Source organism: Vespula vulgaris, chromosome 23, assembly GCF_905475345.1.
Source record: "Vespula vulgaris chromosome 23, iyVesVulg1.1, whole genome shotgun sequence".
NCBI classification, from domain to species: Eukaryota; Metazoa; Arthropoda; class Insecta; order Hymenoptera; family Vespidae; genus Vespula; species Vespula vulgaris.
This window is the reverse complement of record NC_066608.1, coordinates 3233364-3253327: the sequence shown is the minus strand read 5'-3', so window position 1 is coordinate 3253327 and position 19964 is coordinate 3233364. Positions and strand designations below refer to the sequence as shown.

At 35.0% G+C, this 19964-nt stretch overlaps 1 protein-coding gene across 1 annotated transcript in view; it reads left to right on the top strand.

Moving 5' to 3' along the window:
- The first annotated feature begins 1906 nt into the window (after window positions 1-1906).
- LOC127071833 (Krueppel-like factor 6) overlaps window positions 1907-19964 on the top strand; it is a 342252-nt gene continuing 324194 nt past the window's right edge. Inside the window, exon 1 of the mRNA XM_051011572.1 lies at window positions 1907-4020. Within this exon, the coding sequence (XP_050867529.1) occupies window positions 3919-4020 (102 nt within the window). The 5' untranslated portion in view covers window positions 1907-3918. The remainder of the gene's footprint in view (window positions 4021-19964) is intronic.

Here is a 19964-nt window from a genome sequence, read left to right as displayed (position 1 = left end):
ATATATACCTATATGTAAATATTTTGAAAGCTCAAAAACAAATTTAAGGATACGTTCTGAAGCGTTCGTTCTTCGAACGGCATTTATTTACGTGACCTACTCGGGATCGAAAATGTTCGGTATTAAATACTCAACACTCTCGTAGTATACCAATATTCCCGTTAGCAAGAGATAAAAAATCCTTCTAGGTCGTTTGAGAATAAGACAGAAATAAAAAAAAAAAAGAAAAAGAAAAGGGTGTAGAAAATATGACGCCGAGAATAGACGAGGGCAGAGAGGAAACACAGAGGACGGTGATCAGGAGGGAAAGAAAGAAGATAGAACTATGATACGATGTAACCAGTTATAATGTTATGTTTCCAGGAAATCGTGTTTATCTTCGTAAAACTAACGATTTTGTCAACAAAATAATACCAATATTTCTATATTTTTTAAAGAAAAAGAAAAAGGAAACTGTAAAGGATTCATTATTCTATTCTAAAAAATATGTACTACAAATCGTAATGGTTCGATAGTTTATCGTATTATAATTATTGTACAAGGACGATTGATCTTATCGGAGAAGAATTTCGAAGACTTTTATCAAGACGAAAAGAGAAATTGCTAATGTAATATTTATTAAATAAATGTTATATAATATGTATATACATTACGTTTATCATTCTAAGAATATTATATATAACATATTTAGGCAACTAAGAAACAAATTTTATCGATTTCAACGACGGAAAGACGCGTATATCATACATACATATATACATACATACATATATATATATATGTAATTCGTATAAAATAATTATTCGTTATTAAAAATATTTAAGGTTAGATGAAATATCAAAAAAAAAAGAATGTGAATGAGATTAGCGTTACTGATATCGGTTAAAACGATAAGAGGATCAATAATAAAAATTATAAAAACGATATAAGAAAAAAAGTTTTTATTTTTCTTACTAAACAAGAAAAAAAAAGAAAACTAAAAGGAAAAAGGACGAAATATGTATGTAATTCCTATAAAATTATTATTCATCATTATTAAAAATACTTAAGGTTAGACGTGAAATCGAAATAACGAAAAAAAAAGAAATAAGAATGAGATTAGCATTATTAATATCGGTTAAAACGATAACAGGACCAATAATAAAAGTTACAAAAACGATATAGGAAAGAAACTTATTTTTCTTGCTAAACAAGAAAAAAAAAGAAAACTAAAAGGAAAAAGGACGAAATATGTATGTAATTCCTATAAAATAATTATTCATCATTATCAAAAATACTTAAGGTTAGACGTGAAATCGAAATAACGAAAAAAAAAAAAAAATAAATAAATAAATAAGAATGAGATTAGCATTACTAATATCGGTTAAAACGATAAGATGATTACTAATAAAAACAATAAAAACGCTATAAGAAGAAACAATTCTTATTCTTTTCACTAAACAGGAAAAGAAAAGAAAAATAAAACAAAAGGAAAAATACAACGAAAAATGACGAACACGATAACATTTATTAGATGAAATTTATAAAAAAGGAAAAACAACAAAAAAACAAAACAGAGGGAGAAGAAAAAAGATAAAAGAAAAATTTTGTAAAGAGAAAGAGAGAAAAAGAGAGAGAGAGAGAGAGAGAGAGAGAGAAAGAGAGAGAGAGGAGCATGCGTAGGTACGTGCGTTTGCCAGAGAGAGATAGACAGAAAGAGACAGAAAGAGAGAGAGAGAAAGAGAGAAAGAGAGAGAGAGAGAGAGAGAGAAGGAAATAGTGTGTCCGGGCGTCGCGACGCTACCGAGCAGTGCTGCCACGGGGACGTCGTGCGGTCGGCGGTCGCGTCGCCGGCGAGACACGAACGTAACGTTCGGAGCCGCTCGGTCGTGTTCGGGCCCCGTCGCACGGCGCTTATGGCAAGGGAACGTCAGTCACTCTTCGGCGCTCGCGCGGAAGGGTTTGTACGGTTTGCCGCCGCTCGGGTTTTCACGTCGGTCCCTAGCGGAGTAGTGTGTGTCGAGAGCGCAAAGAATACATATATCTCTCTGATGCAGCGCGTTTCTTCTTCCTCCAAAGCCGTCCCCGGCGTCCTCGGCTGCCGTCTCTTTTGATCTCTCGCGCGGTCGATCGAGCTCGGTTTTCGCGTCGAGGAAGGAAAGTGATATACGTATATACACACACATATATACATATATACATATATATATATTTACATCTCTCTCGACATATATATATATATACATACATACACGAAATAAGAGAAAAAGAAAAAATATATATATATATCTACCTACGATCTGCGATCATCAATAAACGTATATATGTAAATATATACGCGCGAACGCACGCGGAATTCGGAAAAGCCGGCTTTTCAGAGAGGTAGTGGGGGTAGACGCGATCCGCGCGTGTCTCCCAGTGTATGACGTTTACGAGAACGTCGTGAGAGAAGGTGGGGGAGATATTATTTAAAAGGATTAAAAGGAAAATAAGAAGAAAGGGAATCTTCTGTCTTTTCTATCTCTTTTTTTTTTTGGTGTGAAAACAATAACAAAGTCGTTGACTTCGTCGTCATCGTCATCACGAGGATCGAACGACACAGATTTTTCATCGTTGTGACAAGGGACGAAGAAGAACGAGCACGGCTACGCTCCTAACCGTCGCCGGCATTTTGACGTTTGTTTCTACGGTGTCCTACTCCTGTTTTCTCCCTCTCTCTCTCTCTTTTTCTCTCACTCTCTTCCTTTTTCATTATCATCATCATCATCATCATCGTCGTCGTCATCATCATTATTATTATTATTATTATTTCGTCAAATTTTTTCGGTTGACTGTTACGAGAAGAAAATACAATACTCTCTCTCTGTCTGTCTGTCCGTCTATCTGTCCGTCTATCTGTCTGTCTGTCTGTCTGTCTGTCCCTGTTCTCTGCTCTCTGATTGATACGAGCCAGGGGCACACTTCTCGTCGCTCGTATGATGGATACTGGCGCGAGTGACTCGTGTACGCGACGCCACTCGAAGCAGACAGAGCGTCGTCGTCGCGTCGTCGCACAGTGAAGTTTGCCCGCGCGTTCTATCTCTTTCCAACATCCTTATACATTTCTTTCTTTCTTTCTTTCTCTCTCTCTCTCTCTCTCTCTCGTTCTTTCTTTCAGTCTATCTCTATCCTTCTACCCCTATTTTATCATCCTTTTCTAAAAGAAGAGTGCCACGCGTGAGGAAGTGTGTCCGCATCGAATAAATCGTACTCTTGCTGCTCGTGGGAGTATCGATCGAAAAGGTAGAGAAGTGGAGGAGCAAGAGGAAGAAGAAGGAGAAGACAAGAAATAGAAGAAGACGAAAAAGGAAGGAAAAGAAGAAGAAGAAGAAGAGGAAGAAGCAAGCAGGAAGAAGGATCATCAGTACGGGTGTTGTTTCTTCTTCGATGTTACGCGCACGTGTGCGTGCCGAAACGTGCCGTTCCTAATAACGTGTAGTAGTAGTTGTTGGTTCGTCTAAAAAGAAATATATATACATATATATCTACATATATAAATATATATCTATATATATATACGTGCGCGTGATAAAAATCGCGATTACTCGTGCGACGATCAGTGATCGAGCGTCAAGTTTTAGTTGTTGTGCGTCGTATATAATCGTCGTCATCGTCGTCATCGTCGTCGTTATCATCGTCATCGTCGTCGTTATTTCTCGCAGCTATTAGCTCTAGTCTACAAAATCCTTCCTTTTACTTTTCTCAGTGTCATTATCTATCTATCTATCTATCTATCTATCTATCTCTTTCTCTCTCTCTTTCATTCTTTTTTTCTATCTCCATTGTTATCTCCATGTTCACCGTTGTGATCGTCCACGAAACTTAAGCAAACTTGTTCTTCGAAGAACGACGAATAAGAAAGAAAGAGAAATAAAGTCAACACAACGACGTCACGTAACCATGGATATCCTGCCGAGCGGGAACATATTTAGGGAGTTGCAGGACATACATGATACTGGATACTTTTCGGCCCAGCCGTCGCTCGAGGATCACTGGCAACAGGTAAGTCGAGCTCTGACTTTTTTCTTTCTTCTTCTTCTTCTTCTTTCTTCTTTTTCTTTTTCTTTTTTTTTTTTTTTCATTTTATTTTCCCCTCCTCTTTAGTAGACACTTCACCTTTTGTATCTTTTTTATCTTTCTTTTCATTATTTTGTTTCTTTTTGTACTTTCTTTTTTTCTCTTTCTTCTCTCCCTTTCTCTCTCTCTCTCTCTTTTTTTCTTCTTTCATCCACACCGCCAACGGTGCTTCCGAGATATAACGGTCGATATTTATCAACCGTTATTTTGCAATTTGAGAAATATATATATACGTACAAATATATATATATATATATATTCGTATAGATATATAACGTATATATGTACATATAGTTTCGTGACTAGACAGCAGGAAATAATACATCATTTTTATTTTTATTTTTATTTTTCTTCCATTTTTTTTCCCTTTTACATATATCTACATGTAAAATTGCGTACTGTTGTATACTCCTATATACGAAATAGAACTGGAGAGAGATTAATTATCGTGAATACGGAATAGGAAGAATTTATCTCCTTTCTCTCTCATTCTCTCTCTCTCCTCTCTCCTTCTCTCTCTCTCCCTCTCTCTCTGAATCGATTCCCGATACGAGGACTAGGACTATGACGGAACGACCTTGGCTCGAGTGTAATAGGTCGGTGAGTACGTTCAGTGACGCGCCGGGTCGGTACCATAGACGCCGCGCGTCCCGTTTGTTTACGAGTGTGCAATGACCTTACGCCGATCCGGGCCGACAAGAGCGAGTGAGCTGCCGCGTGCGCAAGAGAGAACGAGGAAGAGAGAGAGGGAGAGAGAGAGAAAGAGAGAGAGAGAGAGAGAGAGAGAGAGAGAGAGAGAGAGAGAGAGAGAGAAGTTCGCCCTGCATTCGCCGCATCTCAGACGAGGATATTGTGCTTTTCGTTTATCTCTCTCTTTCTTTCTCTATCTTTCTATTTTTTTCTTTTTCTTTTACAAGAGCAATTCTATCTATATTCCTAATTTCTAATCTACCGATCGAAGATTTAAATCGTAATAGCCTTCGATGTGTTTAAATTATTTTTATACACATTTTCGTACACATTTTGCGATTATGTTTCCGTAGATTATTATTATTATTATTATTATTGTTATTATCGTTGTTTATTTATTTTTTCTTTCTTTCTTTTTTTTCGTTCTTTTTCTTTTTGTTTTACTACCCTTTCGTAGTTAATCGTGTTATTTTTGAAATATTCAGCAATCCAATCGGCCGAGTCTCGAGCTAGAAATACTCAACGTCGAGATTATTATAGTTCCTTCGATCGCAATTAACCCGAAATCGTTGGGAGAAAGCGAGCTGTCGGTCGACGACGCAATAAATCGATGACATATTATAATATACATACCATGCACACATACATGTATATATGTATAACGTGTGTGTATGTGTGTGTGTATATATGCTTTGCGTTCTTTCACTCGTTGCATCGTCGTTCGATTTAATTGAAATTACGAGAAGGAAAAATATTAGAAATATTATCTACATGTAATAGATATAATTACAAATTATTTGTTACAATAAAATATATCGACATGTAAATGATATTATTATGGTTTCTCGATACATCGTAATTATTATAAACTATTTTTCATTACGATATAGTACTAGGTAACCGGCTTTAATTATGCTCTCACGTTTTCCTGACGCGTTTAACAATACGATATAAGTAATATATAATATATATATATATACATACATACATATATATATGTATATACATATGTACGTGTATGTATATATGTATACATACGTTGTTTCGATATAATCCTGTAGACCCGAGTCACAGAGCAGAGTTAGGTCGACCTTTTGCGGTGAGAGTGCACGATGGCGTAGAGCTGAATTATTTGTTTTAGCGGGTAAATTAATTCGCGAATAAAACGCGTATACTCGCTTGTTTCGCCGACGATATCAAATATCCCATGCGTCGTCGTCGACGCGAGACGTGTCGACGAATTATTAAATATTTGTGGAAAGCGTAGGATCGAACGAACGATCGAACGATTGACCGATCGATCAATCGATCTAATCGATGTGATCGATCTGATCGGTATGATCGTATAAAGCCTGTTACGTACTTTGATCGCTCGTTATACAACTTCGAAGGCTTATTACGTCTTTCTCTCTCTCCCTCTCTCGTTCTCTCTCTCTCTCTCTCTCTCTCTCTCTTTCTCTCTCTTTCTTTCTCTTGTTTATCGTATATACGCGTCTAAGTTATCGACGTACTAATTTGCATAATAAATCTAATGTCACCGATCGATCGATCGATCGATTGACCAAAAAAGTATTCATTACTAATAGCAAATAAATTTATAACCACAATGAAAAAAGTATACAGAATTTTTGAAAATCTCATATCTCCAGATATTCGTTCTCGTCGTCCAATAAAAATTGCCTACCATTCTTTGGGTCGTTGTCCAGTTTTCTTTTTCTTTTTCTTTTTTGTTTTTCATTTTTATAATGGTATGTTATTATTAGTTCAATATCCTTTTCTAAGGATAACTTCTAACCCCTCGATATCTTTCCGTACTAATTTTAATCGATCGATTTTTTATATACACATATGTATACAAATATTAGCACGGATAATTGTTCCGTTAGATTAAAGTAAGTAGTATTATTAAACACTTTACGTGTATATGTGTGCGTGCTTGTGTACATCTAAATTGAGAATTTCGATCGCAATTAGCTCCAGCTCGTCGACGTGTTCGATTTCGGTGCTTGGTAGAGTATATCCAGGTAATAATCTCTGATACGTTTGTAAGGACTTGGTTCGAAACAGACGGATAATTAGTTTTCAGTTATAAACGTGCGCAGAAATACAGAATGTTAATTATACGTGATGAATAATGGTCTCCGACATTTTTCGAGATTTATTTAACGACGGTGTTTAACGTAGTTGTACTTATCAGTCGTTCGTTATCTCATGTACAGTTAGTCATTTTACGGGATATTTCCATACAAACGGAAATAACGCCAACGCTCTCGTTCTTCTGTCCTGTAGATATATATCGATGGTAAAAATGGTTCGGAAGTGCATAGCTTTTTGTTTTTGTTTTGTTTTCTCTCTCTTTTTTTTTGTTGTTGTTGTTTTCTCTTCCTTTTTTGTCTATCTGTCTGTCTTTCTCTATCTATCTATCTATCTGTTTGTCTCTCTCTCTCTCTCTCTCTCTCGCGCGCGTTCGTTTCGCTTTTCGTTTTCGTGTTTTATTCAAAAATCGCACATAGTAGTCTCTCGTTCACCCTCGAGATTTGCTCGTGCCATCGCGAACGAGAGATGTGATTTTTATTTATTGTGTAAAAGAGAAAAAAGAAAAAAATTACAACAAAAAGAAAACGAAAGAGAGAGAGAGAGAGAGAGAGAGAAAATGTAACGCAAGTATCATTTCTAACAAAAGGAGGATGAATAATTTTTACTGGGTCAGAGGTGCGCGTGCAAATCAAGAAAAAAACAAACACGAGAACAAAAAAAAGGAGAAGGAAAAAAAAGAAAAGAAGAAGAAGAAGTAGAGGTACAACACAATCGATGCGAACGCGTCCCGAAGGTATATACGTATGAAACATTTTTCGAAAAAGGAATTTTTAAAAAGAGTTCGAGACGATGACGAAACAAACAACAGACGATATCGAATCTATTATATTTAGATATTTCCTTCACGAGGCCGTAGTTTCGCACGAAATATTTCGATGCCGCCAAAAACGTTCGTGAACGACTAGCATATCTCTAGGGAAAACATCGTGAAACCAACGGAATATCGGACGTGTGTTTTGTACATTGAAATTTAATATTTATATTGTTTGCTACGATCGTACTTTATATATCGTATATTCGATAGGACTTTATATTGTCACGGATGCGCTCTGGAACTAGTGGGAACACTATGGAAATGAAAGTTATTCAACTTGCGTATATTCTATTCGAAAAATAACTTTCTCTTCGAATTCGATTTTCGTTTACGGTACGTTGAACGTAGATAGATATCGTTAGTTCGAAGATGAAAAACAATTGTACATTTTTTTTCTATCTCAACGTCGAATTCGATGCCGTCGTTTCGTCGATACTCAAATTCTACAAATTTTATATTTTGCCCTTTACAATCTGACGTTTCAATGCGACACGTAACGTGGCACTTCGTTTATTAAATATAACAAATCCGTAGAAAAGTTTTATTGAAAAAAAGGAAAGAGAGAGAGAGAGAGAGAGAGAACACAACAAAAAATTACTTTCAAAGTATACGCGCAATTTTGTACGTGAACGGATGAGATATCAAAAGCAGACAAAAATCGAATCGAATCGAATCGAATCGGAGTTGGTTGTTCAGAATGAAAAAAACAAAAAAAAAAAACGTTCGAAGAAGAAAAATTGTTAACCATACATGAAATTTGATAAATCGACAATACCCGTAAACGTCTAATTCAAACAATTTATTAAATATTACGATGTTAATTATATCTGATGTATCATTTACATAGCGAAAAAAAAAAAAGAAAAAATTATCAAATTGACCGCGATACGTTAGTTTCTCAGTTATTAAATTCGCTAATTCTATTATTTTTTCATTAGTTTTTAATACGTCGTATTTCATTAGGATAGAAAATAAAGGGTTTCGTTAATGGTGGCGAAAGGACGACATCGAATGATTTTCCAGGACTCGGATGAGAAAGGCGCGCGTCGATGCAGCAGACGAGTGCGCATCGAGCGGAAGGAAGAGGCAATTTTCTCGTCGCGTTTAAACGGCGCGTACCGAGCGACCGAGTGACTCGACCGAGTGCCGCGTTTTCCCTCTATCTCGTCTCCCCCGTACTCTTTACCTAAACCACTACTACCATTGCTAAAACTACCCTTCTCTCTGTCTCTGTCTCTCTCTCTCTCTTTCTCTCTTTATCTCCTATCTCTATCGCTATCTCTATCTCTCTCTTTTTCTCGTCCTACTCCGCGTGTGCATTAGAATAAGAATATCCAAACGCACAAAGGCGTTTTTGGTGAATGAGCCTGACGTAACTCTTTTGTTTCGAACACGGCTCGCTGGTACTCTTCTTCGTATTTCCTCTCTCTCTCTTTCTCTCTTTCTCTCTCTCTCTCTCCTCCCGCGACTCATCGTCCCTCTCCTCCCTTATCCTCTGTCCTGGCCCACGGTGCGCGCAATGGGACGAGAAACAATGGTTTGCCGGTACAATGGGCCGCAATGTGAGTGATGCGAAAGATGCCATTGTAGCCGCGGCTGCGGAACGTGGCATTGTTAACCTTCGATGGCACAACCTCCTTTTCTGACTGTATGATTCTCCTTCTTCGACCACCAGCACCAGCACCATCACCATCACCACCACCATCGCCATCGCCATTGCCACCGTCAACTACCTCCCTCTGTTTCTACTTCTTCTTCTCCTCCTCCTCCTCCTCCTCCTCCTTCTTCTTCTTCCTGGCCAGATCAACAGTTTCAACGAAATCTTACGTAGTTACTTACCTGCTATATGAATCGTTCTCTTTTGGAAAGAAAATTTTGCGTTCCTTGATGCAATTCTTTTTTTTTTGTTTTCTTTTCCGTTTTGCCCCTTTTTTCTTTTTTCTTTTTTTTATTTCTTTCCATGCGTGCGGCGTCGGCGTGCGACCATTTGGAAACGAGCACGCCGCGACGGTTATTTCTGAGTTTCTGCTAGCGGCATGCTCACCATCGTGGAATTCAGTTTTATGTCCCGCACTCTCTCTCTCTCTCTCTCTCTCTCTCTCTCTCTCTCTCTCTCTCTCTCTCTCTCTCTCTCTCTTTCTCTTTCTGTCGTATGTTGCACACAAGCCAGAACGATCCTTGCGGCTCTCTAGCTCCCTTCTCTCTCTCTCTCTCTTTTTTCTCTTTAGATCCACGTATACTCAGCGTTCCCTCGTTCATCATAGCTAGGTCACTCGTAAGATGGATCTATTAACCCTACCGCTATTACGCTGGACCAAGGGAGAAATATTATCCGTTGGATCTTGCGACTGCTTGCGGCTGCTTACTTGTTTGCTTGCTTGCTTGCTTACTTGCTTCGGTTACTTGGTTGCTTGGTTGTTTGGTTGCTTGGTTGCTTGGTTACTCGGTTGCTTACAAGTTTGTTTCTATCTATCTATCCGTCGTAGTTCTAGGTTAGCTTAGGAATTTTATTGCTTTCAAAGGAGAACATTTGGAAACTGGTTTTATATCGATACGCGCGATAGTCCGTATAAAATGGTTCATTCCGATCGAAATCATCGTGGATAGTACAGAAAGAATTATTCATAACGGAAACGTCTTATCGTCAGAAACGATAGAGAAAAAAGAGTATGATATTAAGGTTGATCGTCGTTGAGGGAAAGCGACTTAGAAAAGAAGGAAAAAGGTAAAATGATCAGGGACCGGTTGCGTTTGCGGTAGACATCGTGAGTTCGAAACGTTCCGCTTGATTCACGTCTTATCGAAGTTTTAAGTCCGGCATGGTTAGTTTCTTCTCATGGAAATAATACAGTTATTGCTGTTTAGAGTGGATCACGCACTCGTGTTTATCTCGATTTGGAAATTTTTTTATTTTCTTATTTTGTTTTGTTTTACATATATCGCATTGCTACGTATACGGTTAATTTGTATTTCTCTTGCTTCTGTTTTAATACTCTGTTCATTTTCTTACGATTAAACTGTACTATGTACCACTTTGTGTTATATACATACCTATATATATATATATGTATTTAATTTTGAAATGAATTATATACCTAGTCTCTTTATATACTTCGTAACCACTATTATATAATATCACTTTGTCTCTTTCATACCGCTATTACTATGATCGGATTATAGTGGACGTAGTACTTTGTACTGCATTGTTTTTGTTTCTTTATCTTTTCATATTTTCTTTTTTCATACCGCAGCTTTTAAATATCTACAAAAATCAATTTTCTCTTTACGCACTTTATATCACCATTATGTACATATGTATATACCGTTACTTTTTACTTTTCTTACTTGTTACTTTTATTATATTTATTTAAATAGTCTATATCGCTATTACGCACTTTGATTCGACTCTACCATTACTCCGTACCGTCTTTTTATCATTTTCTTTTTTCTACCTTCTTGCTTTCTACCATTACGCAAATTTGAATCTCTACCTTACTTGCAGCTTTCGAAACATTCACAGAACATATTTCTTCTTTCTTTTTTTCTTTTTGCGACTTTCTCATTTTCTCACACACAGTATGTGTCTCACTTGCTTATCGTCGTTCGTTCAGCTCGAAAAGGGTTGAACAACAGGCATATCTGGTGGCCGATTTGAACGAAGGTATCAAAGGAAACAACTTGATGTCGAACAAACGGTCGCTCCTAGTGTTAATAGTTGACCGTTTCGTCAAGGGTGGGGATGAGGGGTTGGTGGTGAGGGGTTGGGGGTTGGGGGTTGGGAGTTGGGGGTGGAGGATGAAGAGGGGTAAAATCGGGGAGGACATTTGCGGAGATAGTCACGCTCGAATTAACGCGCTTTTCGAGATCTGCCGTTCGCAATGAGCGTGCGCCAGGAACAACATAACGTGGCTGGTCCGATACAAAACATTGTTCGTTTGTCCGATGGCGCGAGCGAAATTATCGACGGTGTTGTGGGAGGAGGAGGATGAGGTGGTAGAGAAAGAGGAGAGGGGAAGGTATCGCCGAAAGAGGAAGGGTATGCTGGTGTTGGTAGGAAACGAAAAAGGGAAACAAAGGACCGATAAACACAAATTGGTCCTCTTTCCTTTATTTCTCTCTCTCTCTCTTTCTCTCTTTCTCTCTCGTTTCTGTCGGTCTCTCTCTGTTCGTTTGCTGCATTTGATCGCCCTGACAAATTTCGTGCTCGTTTTGTCGGGTTCACCGTGTAGAAGTGGTTAGATTATTAGCGAAATAAAGGTCGCGACAAAAAAAAACATGTCTCTCTTATCAGCAAATTATCAAAGCTTCTCTCTCTCTCTCTTTCTTTTTCTTCTCTTTTCCTTCCTTTTTTCTCGTATTTATAAATTTTAAAGATGTATTCGCTTATTGCCTCTTATCAAATGCGTTACGTTTCTCGTCCGTGACGATCGACTGATCGGTCGGTCGATCGATGGTTTTTTCCTTTCTAGGTGTCTCATGAAATACGTTTAAACGTTCTTCTTCATGGTCGCTAAAGTGCAATGTCGGGGTAATTAAATTAAGTGACGACGTAACATCAAAGTTCGTCTTTAGGTACTCGAGAGAAGGATATTAAGCCTTTGCATCTTTTGAAGGGTCACCGTTTCCGCGTAGCTCTGGCTCTTTGATAAACATTGTTTCAATAAGGCTCGCTTTTGATGCTGGGCAACCCAGGAGAAGCTCCGAGAATGATTTCAAATATTACTGAATTCTCTCTCTCTCTCTCTCTTTTTCTCTCTATCTATCTATCTATCTATCTACCACCTATCTATCTATCTATCTATCTATCTATCTATCTATCTATCTATCTGTCTATCTGTCTATCTATCTATCTATCTATCTTTCTCTCCGCGTTTGTGCTTTCTAGATGAGAGCCTATCTACCGACATACGAAATACATGCTCGAAACTTTAGATTTGCGGATAAGAACGAATAACTGTTATCTCTTTGGTGCTACTCTCCAAATCCGTTGAGCTCCTTTCGCTTTTGCTTTACGTTCTCGGCGAAGCAAGGATCGCGAACCTTTTAAGACGATTGCCTGTTACTACTCGCAGCTCAAAGTAGATACAGGAAATGAAATGTTAACGAACGAGGCGTTCATATCTCGTTCGTTCATGTCTTCGAATTGTATATCAATATACATACATACATATACACATATAAATGTATACATGTGTATGTGTGTGTATATGTATATATACGTATATATAGTTAAATATATGTGCGATAAAGTTTATCATGGCCGACGTGTGATATCGCCGTAAACCAATCTCGAAGAATTCTTAAAGCGTTCACGCACGTATCGTAAGATATAAACCTTAAGAATTTCATCCTTACGAAATTTTTCATCGTTACGACTTACGTATCACGGTCTTACGTCGATGCTTACATGAAGGTCTTTATGTGCTTACAAAACGTATTACCTAGAGATATGATGAATATAAGAAACTCTGTGAGTCAGATGAAATTGATCTGAAGCTGATAGGAAGAATAGTTGTAATCAACCCTTTCGTGTTTGAATTACGTAGAAGAGAGTTCTGTCTTATAAATCCTTTACGAGAAACATGATATTCGTAAAAAAAATAAAATTATTCTTTTATATTATAAAAACAAGAATAATTCAAAAAATTGGTAAAAGACATATCTTGTTAAGCGATCATCGATATTTGTTAAAAATTTCATGGAAATTCATTCAATCGTTGAATATTTTAAAAGAATTCTTATTAACGAAAGTGTTTCATATATTTTTGTAGGTAGGTTTTGAATTATCCTTGTCGCATGTATACTATTTTTTATTAATTCTCTAATTTTCAAACATGGCTGCTACTCTACGATCGAAAGTTACATCGAGTCGAAAATGCACTGTTATTATGTATTAAATATTAAATCAAAAATTCAAGAAATTAAAAATTTTAAGATATTCGATGTAACTGTTTGAATAGGTAAACATTCATAAAAATCGTGAAGATACGAAAGGGTTGTCTTTTATATCAAGTAGCTTCTAAGATAGGATCCTTAGTTATACTTTTCGTTATATCGTTAGAAAAATATAAGATACTTCTTACGGTTTTAAACTAAAGACGTAAATTATATTTTTCGAAGTTGAATATTATGCATGCACGTTGGGTTATCGATTAATCGTGATAATTTTAATTTTATTTGATTTTCATTGAGTGGACCGTTTATTTTGAAACTTATTTTAAAATGAAACATCACATAATCTATGATTAATTTAGTTTAAACTCTTTTAATTTATAACTAGTTAATATTTAATACCTTAAAAAATGTCAATCTTTTCCATTAAAAATTTTCCTTTAAAATTAAGCTTTGTTCAGTTTAAAATAGTCCAATAAAAGAAATCGCGTAACGATTGATTATTAATCTTTAATTTTCTCGAAACAACAAAAAATGGACACACCATTTTCAAAATAAACGGTCCAATTCACGAAGTTGCCTATTTACTTCTAATATTAATTTTCGAAAATTGAAGAATCGACTTAAAAGATGCGTTTGAGAAATGACTTCTTTTACAAAATTAAACATCTATAGTATATATTAAATTTATAGAAATGATTTCTTTGAGATATACCGAAACTATTTGAGAAATGACTTCTTTTACAAAATTAAACATCTATAGTATATATTAAATTTATAGAAATGATTTCTTTGAGATATACCGAAACAATCCTCTAAGTTTCTTCGGTATTTGTACGAATGATAACTGGTGATAGTTGGTGATAGTAGATGGTGGTAGTTGAGGTGGTTGTGGGTGGTGATAGAGAAGAAGGAAGGAGGTTCCTATTTGTTTTGTATGACACAACGTCCGTTCGTTAACGCTTCCCGTTTCGTATCTATCGAACGGAGCCAGAATTGACTTTCTTCGCAAATAAAATCTCCATATCCTACCGAGGAATATATTTGCATGCTTTTCGGATATTTTTTGGTACGGCTGGCGAACGCTTCGTTTGTACGTTGCTCTGTTTACACGAAGCTTCATCGTCGCTTGTCCTCTGCGTTTATGCATCCAGCACGGCATTGCACGGCACTGCACGGCAAGGCTCAGCGTTTGCTCTCAATATCGAAATAAAATGGAGAAAAAGGATATTGCAGATCCTTGTCCTGGATAAAAAGAAATTCATAGTTTTTCTCCATAGCATCGAATTCTATTAGAACAGCGACGCTACCTGGTTAGCCGTAGAGCGTAAATTACTTGCTGAGATTTACGAAAGTTTATTCATTAGCGCGTTCAATGCTGCATGTATGTATTACGTACGTAAATACGTCAGTCCATCATAGTTCTACGCGTTTGACTATGTAACTCACAGAATCCATTAACCGGTAGTTAATAACATTCCTACTTTAAGATACAAATTTGTTTATGTCGAATAATTTTAGGGATAAGTAGTATCAGAACGTAAGAATTTAATAGTATTATTTTTTTTTTTTTTTTTTTTAATCCTCAATGATACACTATATACTTTCGTACGTGAATATACGTATACAGATTGATCAAGGGTCGATCGAATGTCTCTTTTGTTAGAAGTATATGTTAAGAAAAGTTTCATTATTTTACGTGACAAATATTTTACCCTGTGCCATATAAAATATATGATTTCTTCGATTAAACCGGAAGTTTAATGATATTTAATTTTTCAGATATCAATATACTGATCTTTAATGGAACAATCTTTTTTTTTTTTAATTGATTATATATTTTGATCAATTATCTTTAAAATATTATTGAACGAGTATCGGCTTGTAATTAATAATTAACGAGATAGGAACAGTAATGTTAAATTTATTGAAAACGAAATTTATAAGAAACTGATAAATGTTGTTAATCAAATAAAGTTTGAAATATTACAAAATATATATAAATGTTTTGATTACAAGATGTCGATTGTGCGTACGAGAAAATAATGGACAAAAGCTTCTTCTTCTAACTTAATTTTAAAGTTTCTTTTTTCAATTAATAGTAAGATAATAAATGAGCTTATGGTTAGATCGCTTTGTTTTTCATTTTTACATTACATTTTAAGATTGTTTATAATTAAAAGTATATACCGTTGATCATATAATTATACATATTAATATCTCGTTAATTATTAACTTTAGCCTTACACTCGTTAAATAATTTTTTAAAGATAATTTATTAAAATATTTAATTAATTAAAAACATACAAGATCTTCCGCATAAAAAAAAATAAAAATCATTAAACTTCCGGTTTGACTGAAAGTAAGATTTAACAAAATTTCGTATTCTTAAAATATATGACATCATGAAATCACAAAACTTCTTTTAATGTATATTTTTTTTTCTATTTCATCTAACAAACATTTCCTTATTTTATAATCAATTTGTAATAGGTTCTTATCTCAATCTTAATATATTTCGTTTCTTTTCTCACGAGAAGTGAGGTAAAATGTTGAGAAATAATTTTACGATCGATATTAAATACACGTAGCTATGAATATATATTATGAGCATGAGGTCAATGAACCTTTTATTCTCTTGTACTTCTCTCTCTCTCTCTCTCTCTCTCTCTCTCTCTCTCTCTCTCTCTCTCTCTCTCTGTCTCTCTCTTTTCTTTTTTAAATCATCTTATTGTTTTTCATTTCACTCGAAGTTAGTTCGAGTTGTATATATATATATATATATACACATCATGTAATTAAATTCAGTCCTCGGCCATCTCACATATTTATTTATACAGTTTTAATTATATTTTTTTTCCCTCGTCATTATGCAGTTTAATTATGTCACTACTTTATTTATCGATACAAAAATATACGTGTATCTCGTTGGGATCGGCAGAACAAGTAATGACTACTTTCAACATAGTAGACCGACCTCTCTATGTCGTCGAGAATGAAACGTAAAGGTTACAACTCCATCGTGTTTACTTTTACCTTAAATATTTGTCGTTTACGTACGAGTCCATCCTCCATACTAATACATTTACAGAATCGTCACGAGAAACGCGTGGTATAGCATTCGGTTAAAATGTTTCAAGGAAAAACATAAAAGCGATATTTACGAATAGAATTACGCTACGTTCCATTTTTGATAATGCAAGTTAATACGTGTGTGTGTATGTGTGTCTGTGTATTATGCGTTATGCATATATAAAAGAACACATACTCAAGTATTATTGTAACAATGCTATTTACGTATAATCGATCTCCGAAGAGGACATCTAATTATACATAAACTGGTACTTAATTGGTTCCACGAAGAACATACGTGCGATAAAAATGTAAATGAGGCACGTTCAGGAACGTAACGTAACGTAACGATAAATGCGTTATTTAATAAAGGCACCGTCAAACGTAACGAAAGTATTTTTCCATTTGGAATAATTGTGATAAACGAATTCATTCCTACATTATCAATATCTTGTATTATATTTCATTTATTTTAAAATCGGAGCTCTCTAACATCAGAGAGAGAAAGAGAGAAAGAGAGAAAGAGAAATGTGAAAACCGTTCTAACTGATGTCAATGATAAAATTAACTGTAAAACTTAATAGAAAAAGATTTGGATTTTTTTGAAAAAAGTCAAGATCGATCGTTTCGAATTCAAGGCCGTTTCATCGAGATAAACTCGTAAATTCAATTGACAATACAAAAAGGACCTTAATTAGAATCGGCACGTTTATGACTAATGAGATTGTGTTCGTGCTTGCCTTTTAAATTTACTCGATAATTGTTATACGTCTACTCTCTATGTTCGTTCTATACGTATCGAAAAACACCGAGCGTATTTCGATTAACCTTATTTAATTCGACGCGTAAATTAATTTAATGAATTGAAATTGAAGATACCGAGTAAACAACGACCCAAGTAATTGTATTCTTTTGTAATTTATGAAAAAAAAAAAGAAAAAAAGAGAAAAAAGAAGAAAGAAAAAAGAACTTTTGCATATATCTCGTTTATATGCGTTCATATTTTTCTTTTATTACTATTATTACTATTACTATTACTATTATTATTATTGTTGTTATTATTATTATTATTATTATTATTATTATTATCTTGAATCATAAATTGATATTAATTATCGATGTTTCGATAACAACTAAAAGACAATTAATCTTTGTTTCACATTGAAATTGATAAAAGTGTCATACGATATATGCGTAAGTCGAGAAACGAGGAAAAAAAAACTCACAAAAAGATTTCGCAATTTCTGAATCATTAATATCGTTTTAAATGTTTCTTTTGAATCATACTTCTCTCTCACGATGTCGCTACAATATGATTCATCGATTTCTCCGATAAATATGATTCATGACAAGGACAGGAGAGTCAATCTGCATTTAATGACTCGTAAAATCGTATAAGACTTTTCTAACATACCTCGCATAACATAATGTTTACATCTCCTATCTCGTTTAACAGTCTAGACGTATGATGACAGACTCCTCATTATTTTTTACTTCTAAGTTATGCAAAAGTAAATAAGTACATGCGTGTATGTACGTATGTATATGCTATTTTATTTATTTATTTATTTATTTATTTATTTATTTATTCTTCTTCTATTTCTTTTTCTATTAGCGCCTAGATAACATCGTAACTAAGATAATAGGAAATAAGTTCGAATAAGAATTTTCGTTCTTTCGAGTAATAATTATCGATAACAATCGTAATTGATAATTAAAGAAGAAAATTAAATAATATTAAATCATATAGAAGAAAGTAATGACAACGATAAGAGCCTTTGTAAAACGATATAATTATCAGGGATATGATTTATCTGAAAAATTCGTATTAGGTTTAAAATCGATGCATTATTTAAATCGTTTGCGAAGCAAGTCGTCTTTTTCTTATTCCTATTTTTTTTTTTAACTTTATAAGCGTTTCGTTCCATCACGATATTCTTCTTGCGAGTCTCGTGAATCGACGTGGAAAATCCCGACCGACCTGAACCAACCAAAAGAAATAGATAATACCTACCTCATAGGTAGCTCGATCGTTTTGTTGTCTCTGGTTGGTATTAGAGAAGAACGCTTCTGCATCGAGCCACGTCACGTCGTTCTCCATTGCCGGAAGCTAAACGATAAGTCGTTTCACGTAGAGGCTGCTCAGCCACGCCGTTAACAACTGGCAGACACGCGTTAATGGGTTTCAGCTCTGTAAATACATTAAACTCGTACCTAACGCAGCACCGTTAATCGCCGTTTGCAACGCGTTCGACGCACCTTCGCTTAGTCGCTTATAAACTTTAAGGCCTTTATTAATCGCTTAAAGCAACGGATACTATATCTAAACGCGTTAACTTCGAATTCGGTTGGATATAATTTCTTCTTACTAAATTATAAAACGATCGTAGAAGAGATAGACGAAGTTGTTCGCATAATACATACGTATGATTTTGTATCGATTACGTCGTTAGATAGTTACGTTGAATCGTTTTAAATAATTTACAAAAAATTTTCAATTATACGGATTTATTTGATCGTTGTAACGCGTTCGACGCATCTTCGCTTAATCGCTTAGAAATTGTAAGGCCTTTATTAATCGCTTAAAGCAACGGATACTATATCTAATCGCGTTAACTTCGAATTCGGTTGGATATAATTTCTTCTTACTAAATTATAAAACGATCGTAGAAATATTTTTAACTTCAAGAGATATACGATGTTCACATAAAACATACGTATATTTTCGTAACGATTACGTTGTTAGATAGTTACGTTGAATCGTTTTAAATAATTTACACCAAATTTTCAATTATACGGATTTATTTGATCGTTGCAACGCGTTCGACGCATCTTCGCTTAATCGCTTAGAAATTGTAAGGCCTTTATTAATCGTTTAAAGCAACGGATACTATATCTAATCGCGTTAACTTCGAATTCGATTGGATATAAGTTCTTCTTACTAAATTATAAAACGATCGTAGAAGAGATAGACGAAGTTGTTCGCATAATACATACGTACGTCTTTGTATCGATTACGTCGTTAAATAATTACGTTGAATCATCGTTTCAAATAATTTACAAAAATATTTTCAATTACACGTTTATTTACGAGTTTATTTGTTCAGTCGAACGAAGTAGAAGAAGAAGAAAAAAGAGAGAAAAAATAATAATGAAAATAAGAAAAAAGGAGAGAAAGAGAGAGAGAGAGAGAGCAAAAACAATAAAACATTAAAAGAAAGAAGACAAAAAAGAAAAGAAAAAAGAAAAGAAACACTTCTAACTCGAGTTGGATGTTCAAATTTGCATAACTCTTCTCGTCGGT